Source organism: Pseudonaja textilis, chromosome 3 (genome assembly GCF_049901715.1).
Source record: "Pseudonaja textilis isolate UNSWEBS1 chromosome 3, rPseTex1.2, whole genome shotgun sequence".
Classification (NCBI taxonomy): Eukaryota; Metazoa; Chordata; class Lepidosauria; order Squamata; family Elapidae; genus Pseudonaja; species Pseudonaja textilis.
In genome coordinates this window covers 174,965,543-174,977,697 of record NC_141992.1, presented here as the reverse complement: position 1 = coordinate 174,977,697, position 12,155 = coordinate 174,965,543, and the positions used below count along the sequence as shown (strand labels likewise).

Below are 12,155 nucleotides of genomic sequence, written 5' to 3'. Positions count from 1 at the left end.
TAGAAAAGAAAGTTTAACAATAAAAAAAAGCTGTGAAGAATAAAGCTGTACTAAAATATAAGAACTTTTACTTTATGAAAGTAAACCAATTTACATTAGCTTGGTCAGTAGTGTCATTTAGACTTCATTTTGCAGAAATATTTTAGCCAGACAATAGCCACATTCGGTCAAGCCAGAAATCCAACTTTAATTTTTAAAAAATGAGTATGTAAATATGGTTTGCTTGCTCCACCATTCAAATGGATTAAGAAATCATGAATAAATAAAATTTAACTGTAGCTACCAAAATACATCAGGATTCATAAACAAAATCTGATCTTTCATTTTGGCTTACAAATCCAAACTTATCCTGGGCATATTATAAAACCAATGAATAGGAGAGCATATGGGTGGAATACTCTTATTAAGCCACAATAATTTGTCCCAATAATGATTAGGACAAAATGATAAAATGCCAATAATTACACAAAAACATAAGCAACAAACAGAATAATCCCACAAAGTATCAAGTAGTTGAAGCTAAGCTTCTAGAATATGAACCTTCAAACCTTTCCTTGTTAAATGGCTAAATTTTATGTTGGTTCATTACCTTTTTAGATAGAACATAAGAGTGCCTAAAATATATGATTTACAAATCTGAAAGGAAATCTTTGTTTAATTCAACTTATTTAAAATACTATTATTGACTGGGTACCTAAACCAAGCCTTTCACCAAACATAGAGTATAATAATGCTCTATTAAAAATAATAATAAAAATGTAGCCCCAATTAGAAAGTTGCTCTCAGCCAACAACTTAGTCTGCACAGCCTTATTCCTCGGTCTATCATTCTCAGTCATTTGTCTCTCTACCTTTTCCATCGTAACAAATTTCAGAAATATAGTGGGATTTCCAAACTATGAAAATAGCAGAACATTCCCCATCCAACCACTCCCAAACATATACATACATATACATATACATATATATATGTGTGTGTGTGTGTATGTGTATATGTATATGTATGTGTGTGTGTGTATTCACACACATACACATACATATATATATCATACATACATATATATATATATATATATATATATATATATAGAGAGAGAGAGAGAGAGAGAGAGAGAGAGAGAGAATAATATATGGAGAATAATGTCCAGCAAATTCTCTTATCCTTTTTTTGTATTTATGCCAAAATAAACAAAGGTAATTGCTATGAAATTGAAACCAAACTGGTGTTAAAATTGAAAAGCTAAAAAGATGCCTTTTAATTCTTGGAAGACAGTTGTATCCTCTATAGTTCTGGAAATATCTCTCTCTTGTTGTGTCAATTAGTCTGTAATAGTCATGCAGGATACACTATGCAGTTTTCATGTAGTCAGTGATGTGCTATTGTGTGCATCTGCAATTTATATGCAATAAAAAAAAGGTTTATTGGAAACCTCAGCCTTTTAAAAAAAATATGCAGAGTCCATCTTCAAAGGATGCAAATATCTCAGGACTGAAAAGATATTATAGAATTGATTTTATATACCAAATAAGACCTATTCCAGTATACTCGAGTGAAGTAATTCACATATGGAGAATAGTTCATTTTGATTTCCTGACAAAACCGCCCATATTTTGAGTAGCCAGAGCTGTCATTTTCTTCATAATAAACCTAGAGGAAAACAAGAAAACAATAAACAAGCAAAATAAATATTTATCTTCAGGGAGAAATCAAACACATTTTATTTTGGAATCCTTAATTAAATACATTCATGTTTCTAATGCCAATATGAAAGTAGCAATATTATTACAATATTAGGTTCCACCTTATACACTTCCACTTTTTACAAACAGGAACAATTTTTAAAAGTAAAAATGTTATACGCATGTAACCAGTTAATTTGTTTGCTTTATAAAAAAGATTTTTATTCCACTGTAGTTGTTTTGTACACAACTCATGGTAAGGATCATACCAATGCATCTTCTCCCTCTAATTTTCTCCATAAGAACAAACCTGTGAAGTGAGATGGGCTAAAAATGACAGGTTTTGTCCAAGGAGGAACTAGAATTTACAGTCTCTTAATTTCTACATCACCATCTTAACCAATATTAGTATTCGATTTATGACTATTTGCTTAGAGACCAGTTATGACAATGTTGAATGAAGGGACTTACAACTGGTCCCTAAAGGATTTGCTCTTTCACTTTAAATGTGTATGTAGCATATGTAGCATTCACATTGTGGCACTGGACTAAATCAAAAGAACTTGGTTTCAATGCACTGCTCAGCTATGATTACCTTCTATGACTGCTTTTCAGAATCTTATACAGGTTGTACAGAGGAATAGGTCATAAGATGTATCCTATGTAATATTTATCTGTAGCAATTACCAACGAGCAAATAAATCTTGCTTCCAAAACAAAATGTGCTGGATTTGGCTCATTGATTTGTAACACGCTTATTATGCAAATTATTAATATATCCTGTAAACTACAAGAGCTTGCAGCTGAATTATGTCACACTACTACTTACATGACCATTGGCAATATCTAATAAGTCTTTAACCCTGCATCCTCTCATTGGTCCAACTTCATTGCAAATTGAATCTTCTATGACTAGATACGTAGCTTTGTAAGATGTGAGTATTTTGTAGATGTCCTCAGCTGATCTTTTGGAATAGATCTGAAAAATCTATGGATTTAAAAGATATTTAAGTGTTTTTTTTAATGTATTTTTTTTAAAAAAGTTGAAAATACGTATGTTGGAAGCAACAGCTGGTTATCATTTTGGAAGAGAAGATAAGGGGGCTGGAGACAAAACCACCCATTCTCTTCCCAGCTTTATCCAAAAAGATGAGGAAATCTGGGATTGTCTATAGGGAGTGCTTATGGACAGGCCATAGTATGTAGAAGCTCCCCAGAATGTAAAATAAAGCTAGATGAGGGGCAGAAAAATGGGAGAATGTGATACAAAGAACCAGCCCTCTAAAACATTTTTTTTTTATGTCTGCAGTTTCAGAATAGATTTCAATGCCTTTCTGTGAAAAATCTATCTGGACTCCTGGATAAAGAGAAGCTGCCACAAGATTCAGAGTTTGAGAAAAGTATTGTACATTATATATTTACCTATGAAGTTTGAGTTTAGGTTATCTGAAAAAAGTTCCAATTTTAGTTTTACATGCAAAGAACCTGCTATCTTAGGATAAATAGAGACTCACATTTTCATTTCTCTTTTGCAGGTCATCATCATTATATAGGGGTAGATTTGTCACCATCCATCCAGTGCACAGTCTGATTACACCCATTAACTGTGGACTTCCAGCAAAGACAGCAGCAATAGGAGCTTGTCTTCTGTAAAAAATAATGAGGCCTTGTCTCTCACACATTCCATGAAGACACATGTAGATTTCAGAAATCCTGTTCGAGCCAGATTTTGTTCCTGAGTGTAAAGGTCAGTAAGAATCCAGATGGTGGTTTTATAAATAGCTCACCCGTAAATCAGTAAAAAGACCTGCCTCCTTGCCAGTTCACAGAAAAGTTGTTATAAAGAAATTACAAAAGGATTGGCCCAATTGATTTAGGGGACAAAAGACTTCTAATGGAAAATAGTTCAGTTGCTGAAATGCTGGTAACCTAATCCTCATGACTTCAATAAATCTTAAAACAATTCTGCAGGTTTATGCCAGGAAAAAGGATTGCTGCCCCAAAGCCTGGCACTTGATGGCCCAGAAGCAACTACAGTCAGTGGTACTTTGGCACAGCTTCCAGATGAACACACCTTTTCCGTCACAATTACACATATTTTCATAATATCATAAAATCCGTAATGTGGTCCTGCCTTTGAAAAGGTTTTGGTTGGGTATGTAGTTTTATTATTTTGTTTCAATGATTGAAAATGCTGTTTTTGTTTTTAAGCTGCTGAGTAGTTTTGACCTATGTTAACTATAGACACTTAGTCCTTCCTTCTTACCTTGTGTAAGCTGAACTGTTTAGTGCTGGTTTGAGTTCCTGGCTTGTTTAAAAAGGAAACAAGTCAGAGCTCCTGATTCAAATATTAATGCTAAAGAAACTATGGTTTGTGCAAATGTATCATGAGAGTTTCTAAAGCAGACCTGGGCATTCTACAGCCCATGGGCCACATACAACCTGTTACGGGCCACATCCAGGCCTTTGGTTGTTTCTGTGTGGCTCGTGAAAGTAGTTGCAGCAGTGATGGCAGCAGCCCTATTAGTTCAGCTCTCTAAATAGTCCCAGTTTCCCAGATTAATTTCGCCCGTGGGCAAATTAATTGCCCACCCTTGTTCTACAGCCTTGTCTGTCACCATGTAATAATCAAATTTCAAATATGTGAAAATGATGGTGTATCAATTAAAGCTCATATGGTTAAACCACTAAGAGTTGTTGTTTTTTTTATCAGATAACAGTTCTATAGCCCACAAGAAGCCTGGATAAACTCAGGAAAGAATTCTTGAACCCACTATGTGATAAATGGTGACTGTGAATCAGAATACCAAAATATTCTGCAGTTGGAAAAAAATAGGGATTACTTACTTAATCCAGGTCATGAGTCCTACTGTATCAGGGTCATAAAATTCTTGGAGCTCTGAGAGTTCTGCCATTATCCTAGGAAAAAACTAAAAGGAAGCACCAAGGCTATGAACTGTGGGAAGACAAATTACAAAACTTTAAATAATGCAGGAAAATGGACTAAAAAAACCTTTCTAGTTCTCCCACCAAACCACATTTTACATGCTCAAAAATCCATTTGCTACATATAGCAAAAATAAATTTCTTTGCCATAATCCACCTTAATAGAAATGCATCTTTTGGGTTCAAGTACATCTAATTAAACCTCATAACTTATCAATAGAGGTATTCTATTAGTTTTGTTAAGTTATTCAACATCATTTAAAGATCTTTTAAAAATATTATTAGAATTGCATGTGACATAAAGCTAAAACCTCCTTCAAGTCCAGTTCATGTAATTTTTCTTGGCAGCATTACAGAAAGTTTTTGCCACTGCTTTCTTGCAAGATAGCTCTCACTCTAGCTAAAGTGTGTCAACCTTGGCAACTTGAAGATGGGTGGACTTCAATTTCCAGAATTCCCCAGCCAGCATGTTGACTCAGGAATTCTTGGAGTTAAGAAGCCCACACATCTTAAAGTTCCAAGGTTGGGAAACACTGCTGTGGCTTATCGCCCTAGTATTCACTGGATGTTTCCCATCCAAATGTTAACCAAGCCCAGTCTTGCATAGCTTGTGAATCCAAAGTCAGCCAAGTACAATCACGGTTAAGACAAAAAGTACTAGTATCCATACCCTTTTAGTGCTACTGGTGCAGACATTTAGTTAATCTTTATGGGAAAATTTCTCTGTGCAAGATTGCTATATATAATGTAGTGAACTATATCAAAACTAGAGGTGGTATTCAGCTGGTTTGGACCGGTTCTGGCATACCAGTAGCGGAAATTTTGACTAGTTTGGGGAACCAGCAAATGCCACCTTTGGCTGGCCCTGCCCATCACCTTACCTCTCCTATATTCCCTTGTTTTTTAGCTCAGGTGATGCACGTGGTAGAGCAGATTGCTGCGCCTCAGCTGAGCTAAAAAACAGCGCAGCTCACCAGCGTTGACACAGAGGGTGGTTCTTGAGTCCTGCACACTCTCATAACCAGTAGGAAAAAATTTGGAAACCCACCACTGATCTAAACCAAGTATTAGCTCTTATCGTTAAATCTTCCAATATTCTGCATAGTTAGTAGGAGAAGGGGGAAGGCAATATTGATATTGTATATAATATTCTATTCTTACCTCTTTCCACAAACTAAACCCTATAATAGCTGGAACAGCCATACTCAGAATGAGAGCCTAGAAGAGTAAACAGACAGATAAAATAGTTACATTTCAGAATTTCTTTTTTGGTCCCCACCCATGCAAATTCGTTCAAATCACTACTGTACATGTCTTGGGGCTACAGTTCTACTTAGGAATATATCCCATTGATCTTTTTTTTTTCTTAATAGGCATAAGTAAGATTATATCCTAACAAGGATGAAAGATGGCATATAGAGTTCTTTTGGAGCAGTCAGTAAGTACAAAAATAAGTGGTTCAGCTGTATGAGGAAATCCACATATCAGGCTGCCAATACACCACCATTAAATGGCAAAAGAGTTGTGCCTCTAATGTATTCGGTTAGGGAAGAGATGTAAAAGACTTATCATCCAGAAAATACAAAATTGGCAGATAGTAGCTCTACCAGACTTGAATGGATGATACTTATGTGTAAAAAATGGTTAATGAACATACAAAAGGAACACAGTTACTTATGTATCATCTAAGCATGTGTGAGCATACACACTTCTACACATAAAATACCAAAATGCCTTTACTTGCAGCTCCAGTGAGACACCCATTAATAAAGTCCAGACATCTACTCAATCAAGTATTCAATTTGCTATATGTTCAAGTGGTGGGATTCAAATTGTTTTACCACTGGTTCGGTGGGCGTGGCTTGGTGGGCGTGCTTTGCCTCACGCCAGCATGCAGCTTTCCCCATACCAACTGAGACCTGCAGTGCCAATCAGCTGAGAGGATAAAGAAGAGAAAGCGCAGGGACGGGTGGGAGGGCCAATCCTGCCCTTTTCTTTTCTTTTTCCTCTCAGCTGATTGTCAGAGCATTTTTTTTCCCTCCTCTTGCCTGATCAACCATTTCGGCAGAACCAATCCGAACCGGTAGCACACCACCACTGCATATGTTACTACAGCCTCTGCTTTGCAGCAAACACAAGGGAAAGAAGAAGACAAGATATAATCCAGCACCCACTTAGCATCTTAAGCAGGTTGCCAATATAGTCTTTCCTTCTCCTGATTGATCTTTAGCCCTTGGGAAGGCTATTTTGCCAGATAATCAAGATGGCAGAATCTCTTCTCTTTAGCAAAGAATTTCCCCTGTAATCACTTTTAAAGTGTGACGCCTTCCCCTAAAGTAAAACTTAAAATAATACATAATTTCCATCCTGATTCTGCGTAGTACATTCTACATATTACATCTTAAAAGAATAATAAACTTATAGTATAGTTAAGTATATAATTTCCATTCTAATTCTAATTAGTACATTATTTTAGAATACAAAAATTAAATACTAAGTTTATAATAACATTAAGACAATAAAGAATTAAACTATAACTAAACATTAATCATTTTACACATTCTCCTTAATATTTTATTAAATATTGAGATCTATCATTATTAAACATTTTAATATTTTATTAAATATTCCAATAGACTATTTCAAATGCAAATACTACAATACTATCTTATGTACTCTTGCAGAATCTTTCTTTAATTATACACTATCCATTATCCTTTATCTCTAAAACAAATCTGCTTTTTGGCATCTTGTTCTAGCCCGTGGCTTTTTTTCCCTTTCCCTCCTAAAAGACTCAGAACAGCCTTTGACCAAGCACCCAAGAGTTCAGAAAGCTGCAGCCTGAACATATTTAGAAGACACCAGGCTAGAAAGGGTTAGGAATATCCTGTCTGCAGATCATGATTTTGATGAGAGATGACTTTTTATACACCCACCAGTGAATACAGCCATTCCTTATAGTCTCTATAAACAAGATGAACTCACCAGCAGAACAGGATGCACAGTTTTCAGTCGGATCCACTTGAAAAGAGTCGTCCAAAGCTCAGGAGAACAGACTCCAAAGGCCGCAATCATACAAACATACGGAGTCCACACATATTTCATTCTAGAGAAACAACACAAATCCAGAAAAAAAGATAAAGGGCAGTACCGATGTGGCAAAAAAGACAAGTTTGACGGAACCCATTGGACTCGGACTTGAGAAATGAGAAATAGTTAAATTTCATCTGCACTATATTAATACATCACTGCCAATTCTAAGATAGCTTCATGGGCACCAGTTTCATGGGAACAAAGAAACAAAATGGAAATCTGTGATTTCTGGGTAAAGAAACAGACTTCTGGGTAAAAGTCAGTTACCATGTGAAAATGTTTCTTGCATCAACTGGTACCAGCTGTTTCTGAGAAGTCAAGAACAAATGGGGATCCCTTTCTGTCTGTTCTCCTCCTGATAATGTCAAGTATTTGGATGGTCAAGGCTTTTATAGTACCAAAAACCTAGGTGTGTTCTATGTGTATCTAAGAAATTCTTTTTTTATTTAGCAGTGCTCAAAGTTGTATCATGTCAGCTTAACAGGAATGTCAGCTATTTGTAACTATAAGATTTGCAAGTCCCTGGAGGATTCACCTATGTGTGACTTTTCTTTATTATACTAAACAATAAAAAAATACTGTAACCCTATGAATATGAACATTCGTTATTCAGTAATGTGGTCTTGATTCTGTAGTTTTCCCTAAACTAGGAACAGCAGGTAATGTTTCCCCACCACATCTGTTCACTCAAATATAAGGGCAACATATAAGAAGCAGCCTTCGTTCTCTGTTTTCTAAAGAACAAATAACAACTGTGTGACCTCTATTAGTCCCAACCCATATGGCCAATGGACATGCTAGAACAGGGGTGTCAAACTCAAGGCCCGGGGCCCGGATCTGGCCCATGGGGTACTTAGATCAGGCCCGTGGGGCTGTCCTGGAGATAGCAAAGGACCATCCCATGGTGCTTCTGCCAGTGAAAATGGAGCTCGGGAAAGCCAAGTATGGACCTTCTGAGCTCCATTTTTGCTGGCAGAGGGTTGCAGGAAGCCATTGGAGCAGAAAACAGAGCTCAGGAACCTGTTTTCGCTGGCAGAGAGCTCGGGCCACCACAGGCACCCCCAACACGAGTGATGTCAAGCTGCCCACTTCCATCTTGGCCCCCTGAGGTTAAACACAACCTGGATGTGGCTCTCAAAGAAATTTAGTATGACATCCCTGTGCTAGAAAGATGCAACAAAAACATCTCAAGGCACCCAAGATAGCCTTATATCAGGTCGTGCAAGATGTTCAAGAGTTGCTTGCAGAATTTGAAAGAAGGTAAATATAAAGACATTACATAACATTTATTTCTAATGAAATATTTTTTTATTTAATTACATACAAATGAAATTAAAGCAAATTTGGCTTTGATCTGGTTTTCCTACTAGTCCTTGGAGTGTGGCTCTGGGCATATAATTCAAAGTTCAGGTGCAACCCTGATCCATGGTTCTAAGGTTGCCCAACTAAGTCTGATACTGCAATGATCAATATCAAGTATAAGAGTCTGTAATGCACTAGATTAAGCTGTATTTTGTAATCAAAATTCACACAATGACAACTGGTTCTTTGTAATCATTTATTTTAAAGGGAACCAAGGTAATAACAACATCAAAAATCTTTCAGTTTGTGTTTTTCATGGTAGCCAATCAGATGCTTTTGAGAAGCTCATAAACATGAAAATATATTTTTCCTTTATTACTGTTTCTAGGCAACTATGCAGAGATATTCCATAAGCAATATTTAAAGTAACATAAGGCTAATCACAGTCAGCAGTCATTTATAAACATATCTCTACCTTATTTTTTTATAACTGCCTTTTAAAATAATCTAATTTGGGGATTAATGCGGCACTTTGTAGGAGCAAATGCCTTAAGTTGCCATGTTACTAGTTCTCATGCAAAACACACTTTGATGAGTACAGAAGTAATAATGACAAATTCACTTAAACAGAGATTCCCACTGCAAGTCTCCCTACTTAACTCCTCTTCCATATAAAGGTGCTTGTAATTCAAGCCTGTTATTAACCATCCACAAGTATTTATTTAAAAATCACTCCTCTCTTATCCATGCTCCGGGAAATTTTAATAAAACCAGATGTATAATATAAACAGTAATATCTTCCACATTCCCAGTGAAAAGAAATCCATGCAGCCTTCTCATGGACTCACCCTTCCATCATCATAGAAAGCAACCCCAAGGAAACTGTGTGTAATATATGGTAGGCTACTTCTGGTCTTTCACCAATCCCGCCCTCATGTGTGGTTGGCTCGTTGACTTGTTTATTGCTGTGACATCGGAAGAGAAAGAAGATGGGGTCATCATACCTCTCTCTCATGGAGTTTGCTTGACAATTAAAGGACCCATCAGACCCAACAGTTGTACTCTTCATAATATTTTCTCTTAAATCTAAACTCTGATGTCTTAACAATAATTCAAGAAAACTGGGTAGCAAAGGAGTTAGCCAAGGACAGAATGAGATACAAATACCTCCAGGCATTCTGAATACATACTATAATGTATTGATCAATAAACAGAGTGTGGATGGATAGTGAATTCTGCCCAGTTCAAGAACTAATCACAAATTCTTGGATTTTTCTAACTATTGAGAAATGCTTTCTAACATCAAGATTTTTTAAGATAGTCATAAGCTATTTGCAACAGGCTCCAATTATAGATCTGGAAGTATTTGAGGGAAGAAAGGCTATAACAAACGTAAAGACAGCTCATATTCTTTCTACCTAATTTTGAAGATAAAGGACAAAAGTGTTGAACACATATGCAAATATGACATGCAAGTATTGTACTTATACCGTATGCAAAGGAAGGTAGAATTCAGATTTAATTCTACCATTTTATTCAGCTTTATTCACCTTACGCAACATGTAATGGGTGTATCAATTATGCCAAGTAACTAGCATCTACAAAAACTATGGAACAAAAATTAAACTTGATAAAAATCAACTTACCTCATTTTCCTAAAGGAAGCCTGACCCACAGAAGCAAGGCAAATAATTAGTACCAAAATGTAGAATGGCAATAGCGAAGAATGAGTGAGCCGCAGGAAGAAGTCTTGGGATGGTGTCTGTAGTGATTCTTGACAAAGCAGCCAATTAACTGTGAAGTTCCTGTTAATGTCAATGGAAGCGAAACACATTAAATAGCCAGACATGATCCCAGCCAATCAGAATAATGTGTTGTACTGACTTCACATGGAAAAGGATATTCCCTAAATACGTCTTCATTTTGCAGACATGCTTAAAAGAACAAACAGGGCCACTTACAGAGCTTATTTCACTACTAGTTTTATTTTATTTGTTCCACCCAGAGCAATGGGTGGAAACTAATCAAGGAGAGAAGCAATGTAGAACTAAGGAGAAATTTCCTGACAGAACAATTAATCAGTGGAACAACTTGCCTCCAGAAGTTGTGAATGCTCCAACACAGGAAGTTTTAAAAATATGTTGGATAACCATTTGTCTGGTGCAAGGCCCTCATCCAGTGCTTCTAGCACATAATTATGAGGACTGTGCAGGGTTTCTCACTGGATTTCTCAAAGGCCTTGAAGTGTCAACGGAATATCTCTCTGCACCATTAAAAGTAGCTGTCTTTTTTCACACAGCAGCAGCATCTACAGGAAACAGCAACTTTTGAGAGTACTACAATTGCACTGTTATGTACCACTAATCCCTTTTGGAAACCAAATACAAAATACCGTCTAATAAATACTTCATGCTGTTTGAGCTGAGGTTGGATTCTCCTTTGTTAAAATTTAGAACATAACTCAAAATGTATTGTTTAACAACCCATACTTTTTAGAATTCTGTTTATTAATTTCTTTGTTTTATAAATTATCACCATACAGGGGTATCAGAATAAAAATAACTATGTTGCAATAATGTAGATCATTACTTCAAACTTACTTATTTGTATTTAATCCCAATTTTACTTCAAGGACTTTAATTAAATTCTCATTTTCTTTATGGGAAATAAATGTCTGAAAAAGAAAAAAGATAGCATTCTTTTCACTCAGGTAACAGAATTATATGAGATTATAGAAGTATCATTTGATTACCGGCATTACATTTTCTAACAGAAAAGGAATTTCTGTAACAAAAGATTGAAGGGAAGCCTTTATCTTTCAGATACAGTTGCTATACAGCTTCTGTGTTCTTTACCCATGCATGGAGTCCAACAAAATCTGGAGACCCCATTAAGAAAACAAAGACAACAAGAGGTGGGTGTCTTATAAAGATCATTACTAATGATCTTATTGTAGAGATGAGATGATAGGTCTATCTGCAAAAACTGGGAATGTAAGGAACTCACTTTGGAAATTTCATTAGCTATTAGCAGTTTCTCAATAAATATACAGGCAGTCCTTGGCTTACAACCACAATAGAGCCCCAAATTCTGTTGCTAAGTGAGACAGTTGTTAAGTGAGCTATCCCCCACTTT

At 36.1% G+C, this 12,155-nt stretch overlaps 1 protein-coding gene across 5 annotated transcripts in view; it reads right to left on the bottom strand.

Annotated features, from left to right (window-relative positions):
• Positions 1-1,236: 1,236 nt before the first annotated feature.
• The window catches only part of DPY19L4 (dpy-19 like 4), a 30,734-nt gene continuing 19,815 nt past the window's right edge, over positions 1,237-12,155 (bottom strand). For 3 of the 5 annotated variants that reach the window (XM_087931521.1, XM_026705957.2, XM_087931520.1), the window contains exons 11-19: positions 11,621-11,694; positions 10,667-10,825; positions 9,869-9,985; positions 7,611-7,731; positions 5,787-5,843; positions 4,527-4,609; positions 3,194-3,326; positions 2,509-2,667; positions 1,237-1,647 (exon numbers count right to left, since the gene is read on the bottom strand). In XM_087931521.1, the coding sequence (XP_087787647.1) occupies positions 1,483-1,647; positions 2,509-2,667; positions 3,194-3,326; positions 4,527-4,609; positions 5,787-5,843; positions 7,611-7,731; positions 9,869-9,985; positions 10,667-10,825; positions 11,621-11,694 (1,068 nt within the window). In that variant the 3' untranslated portion in view covers positions 1,237-1,482. The remainder of the gene's footprint in view (positions 1,648-2,508; positions 2,668-3,193; positions 3,327-4,526; positions 4,610-5,786; positions 5,844-7,610; positions 7,732-9,868; positions 9,986-10,666; positions 10,826-11,620; positions 11,695-12,155) is intronic. The other 2 variants (XM_026705958.2, XM_087931519.1) reach the window with 2 other exon arrangements.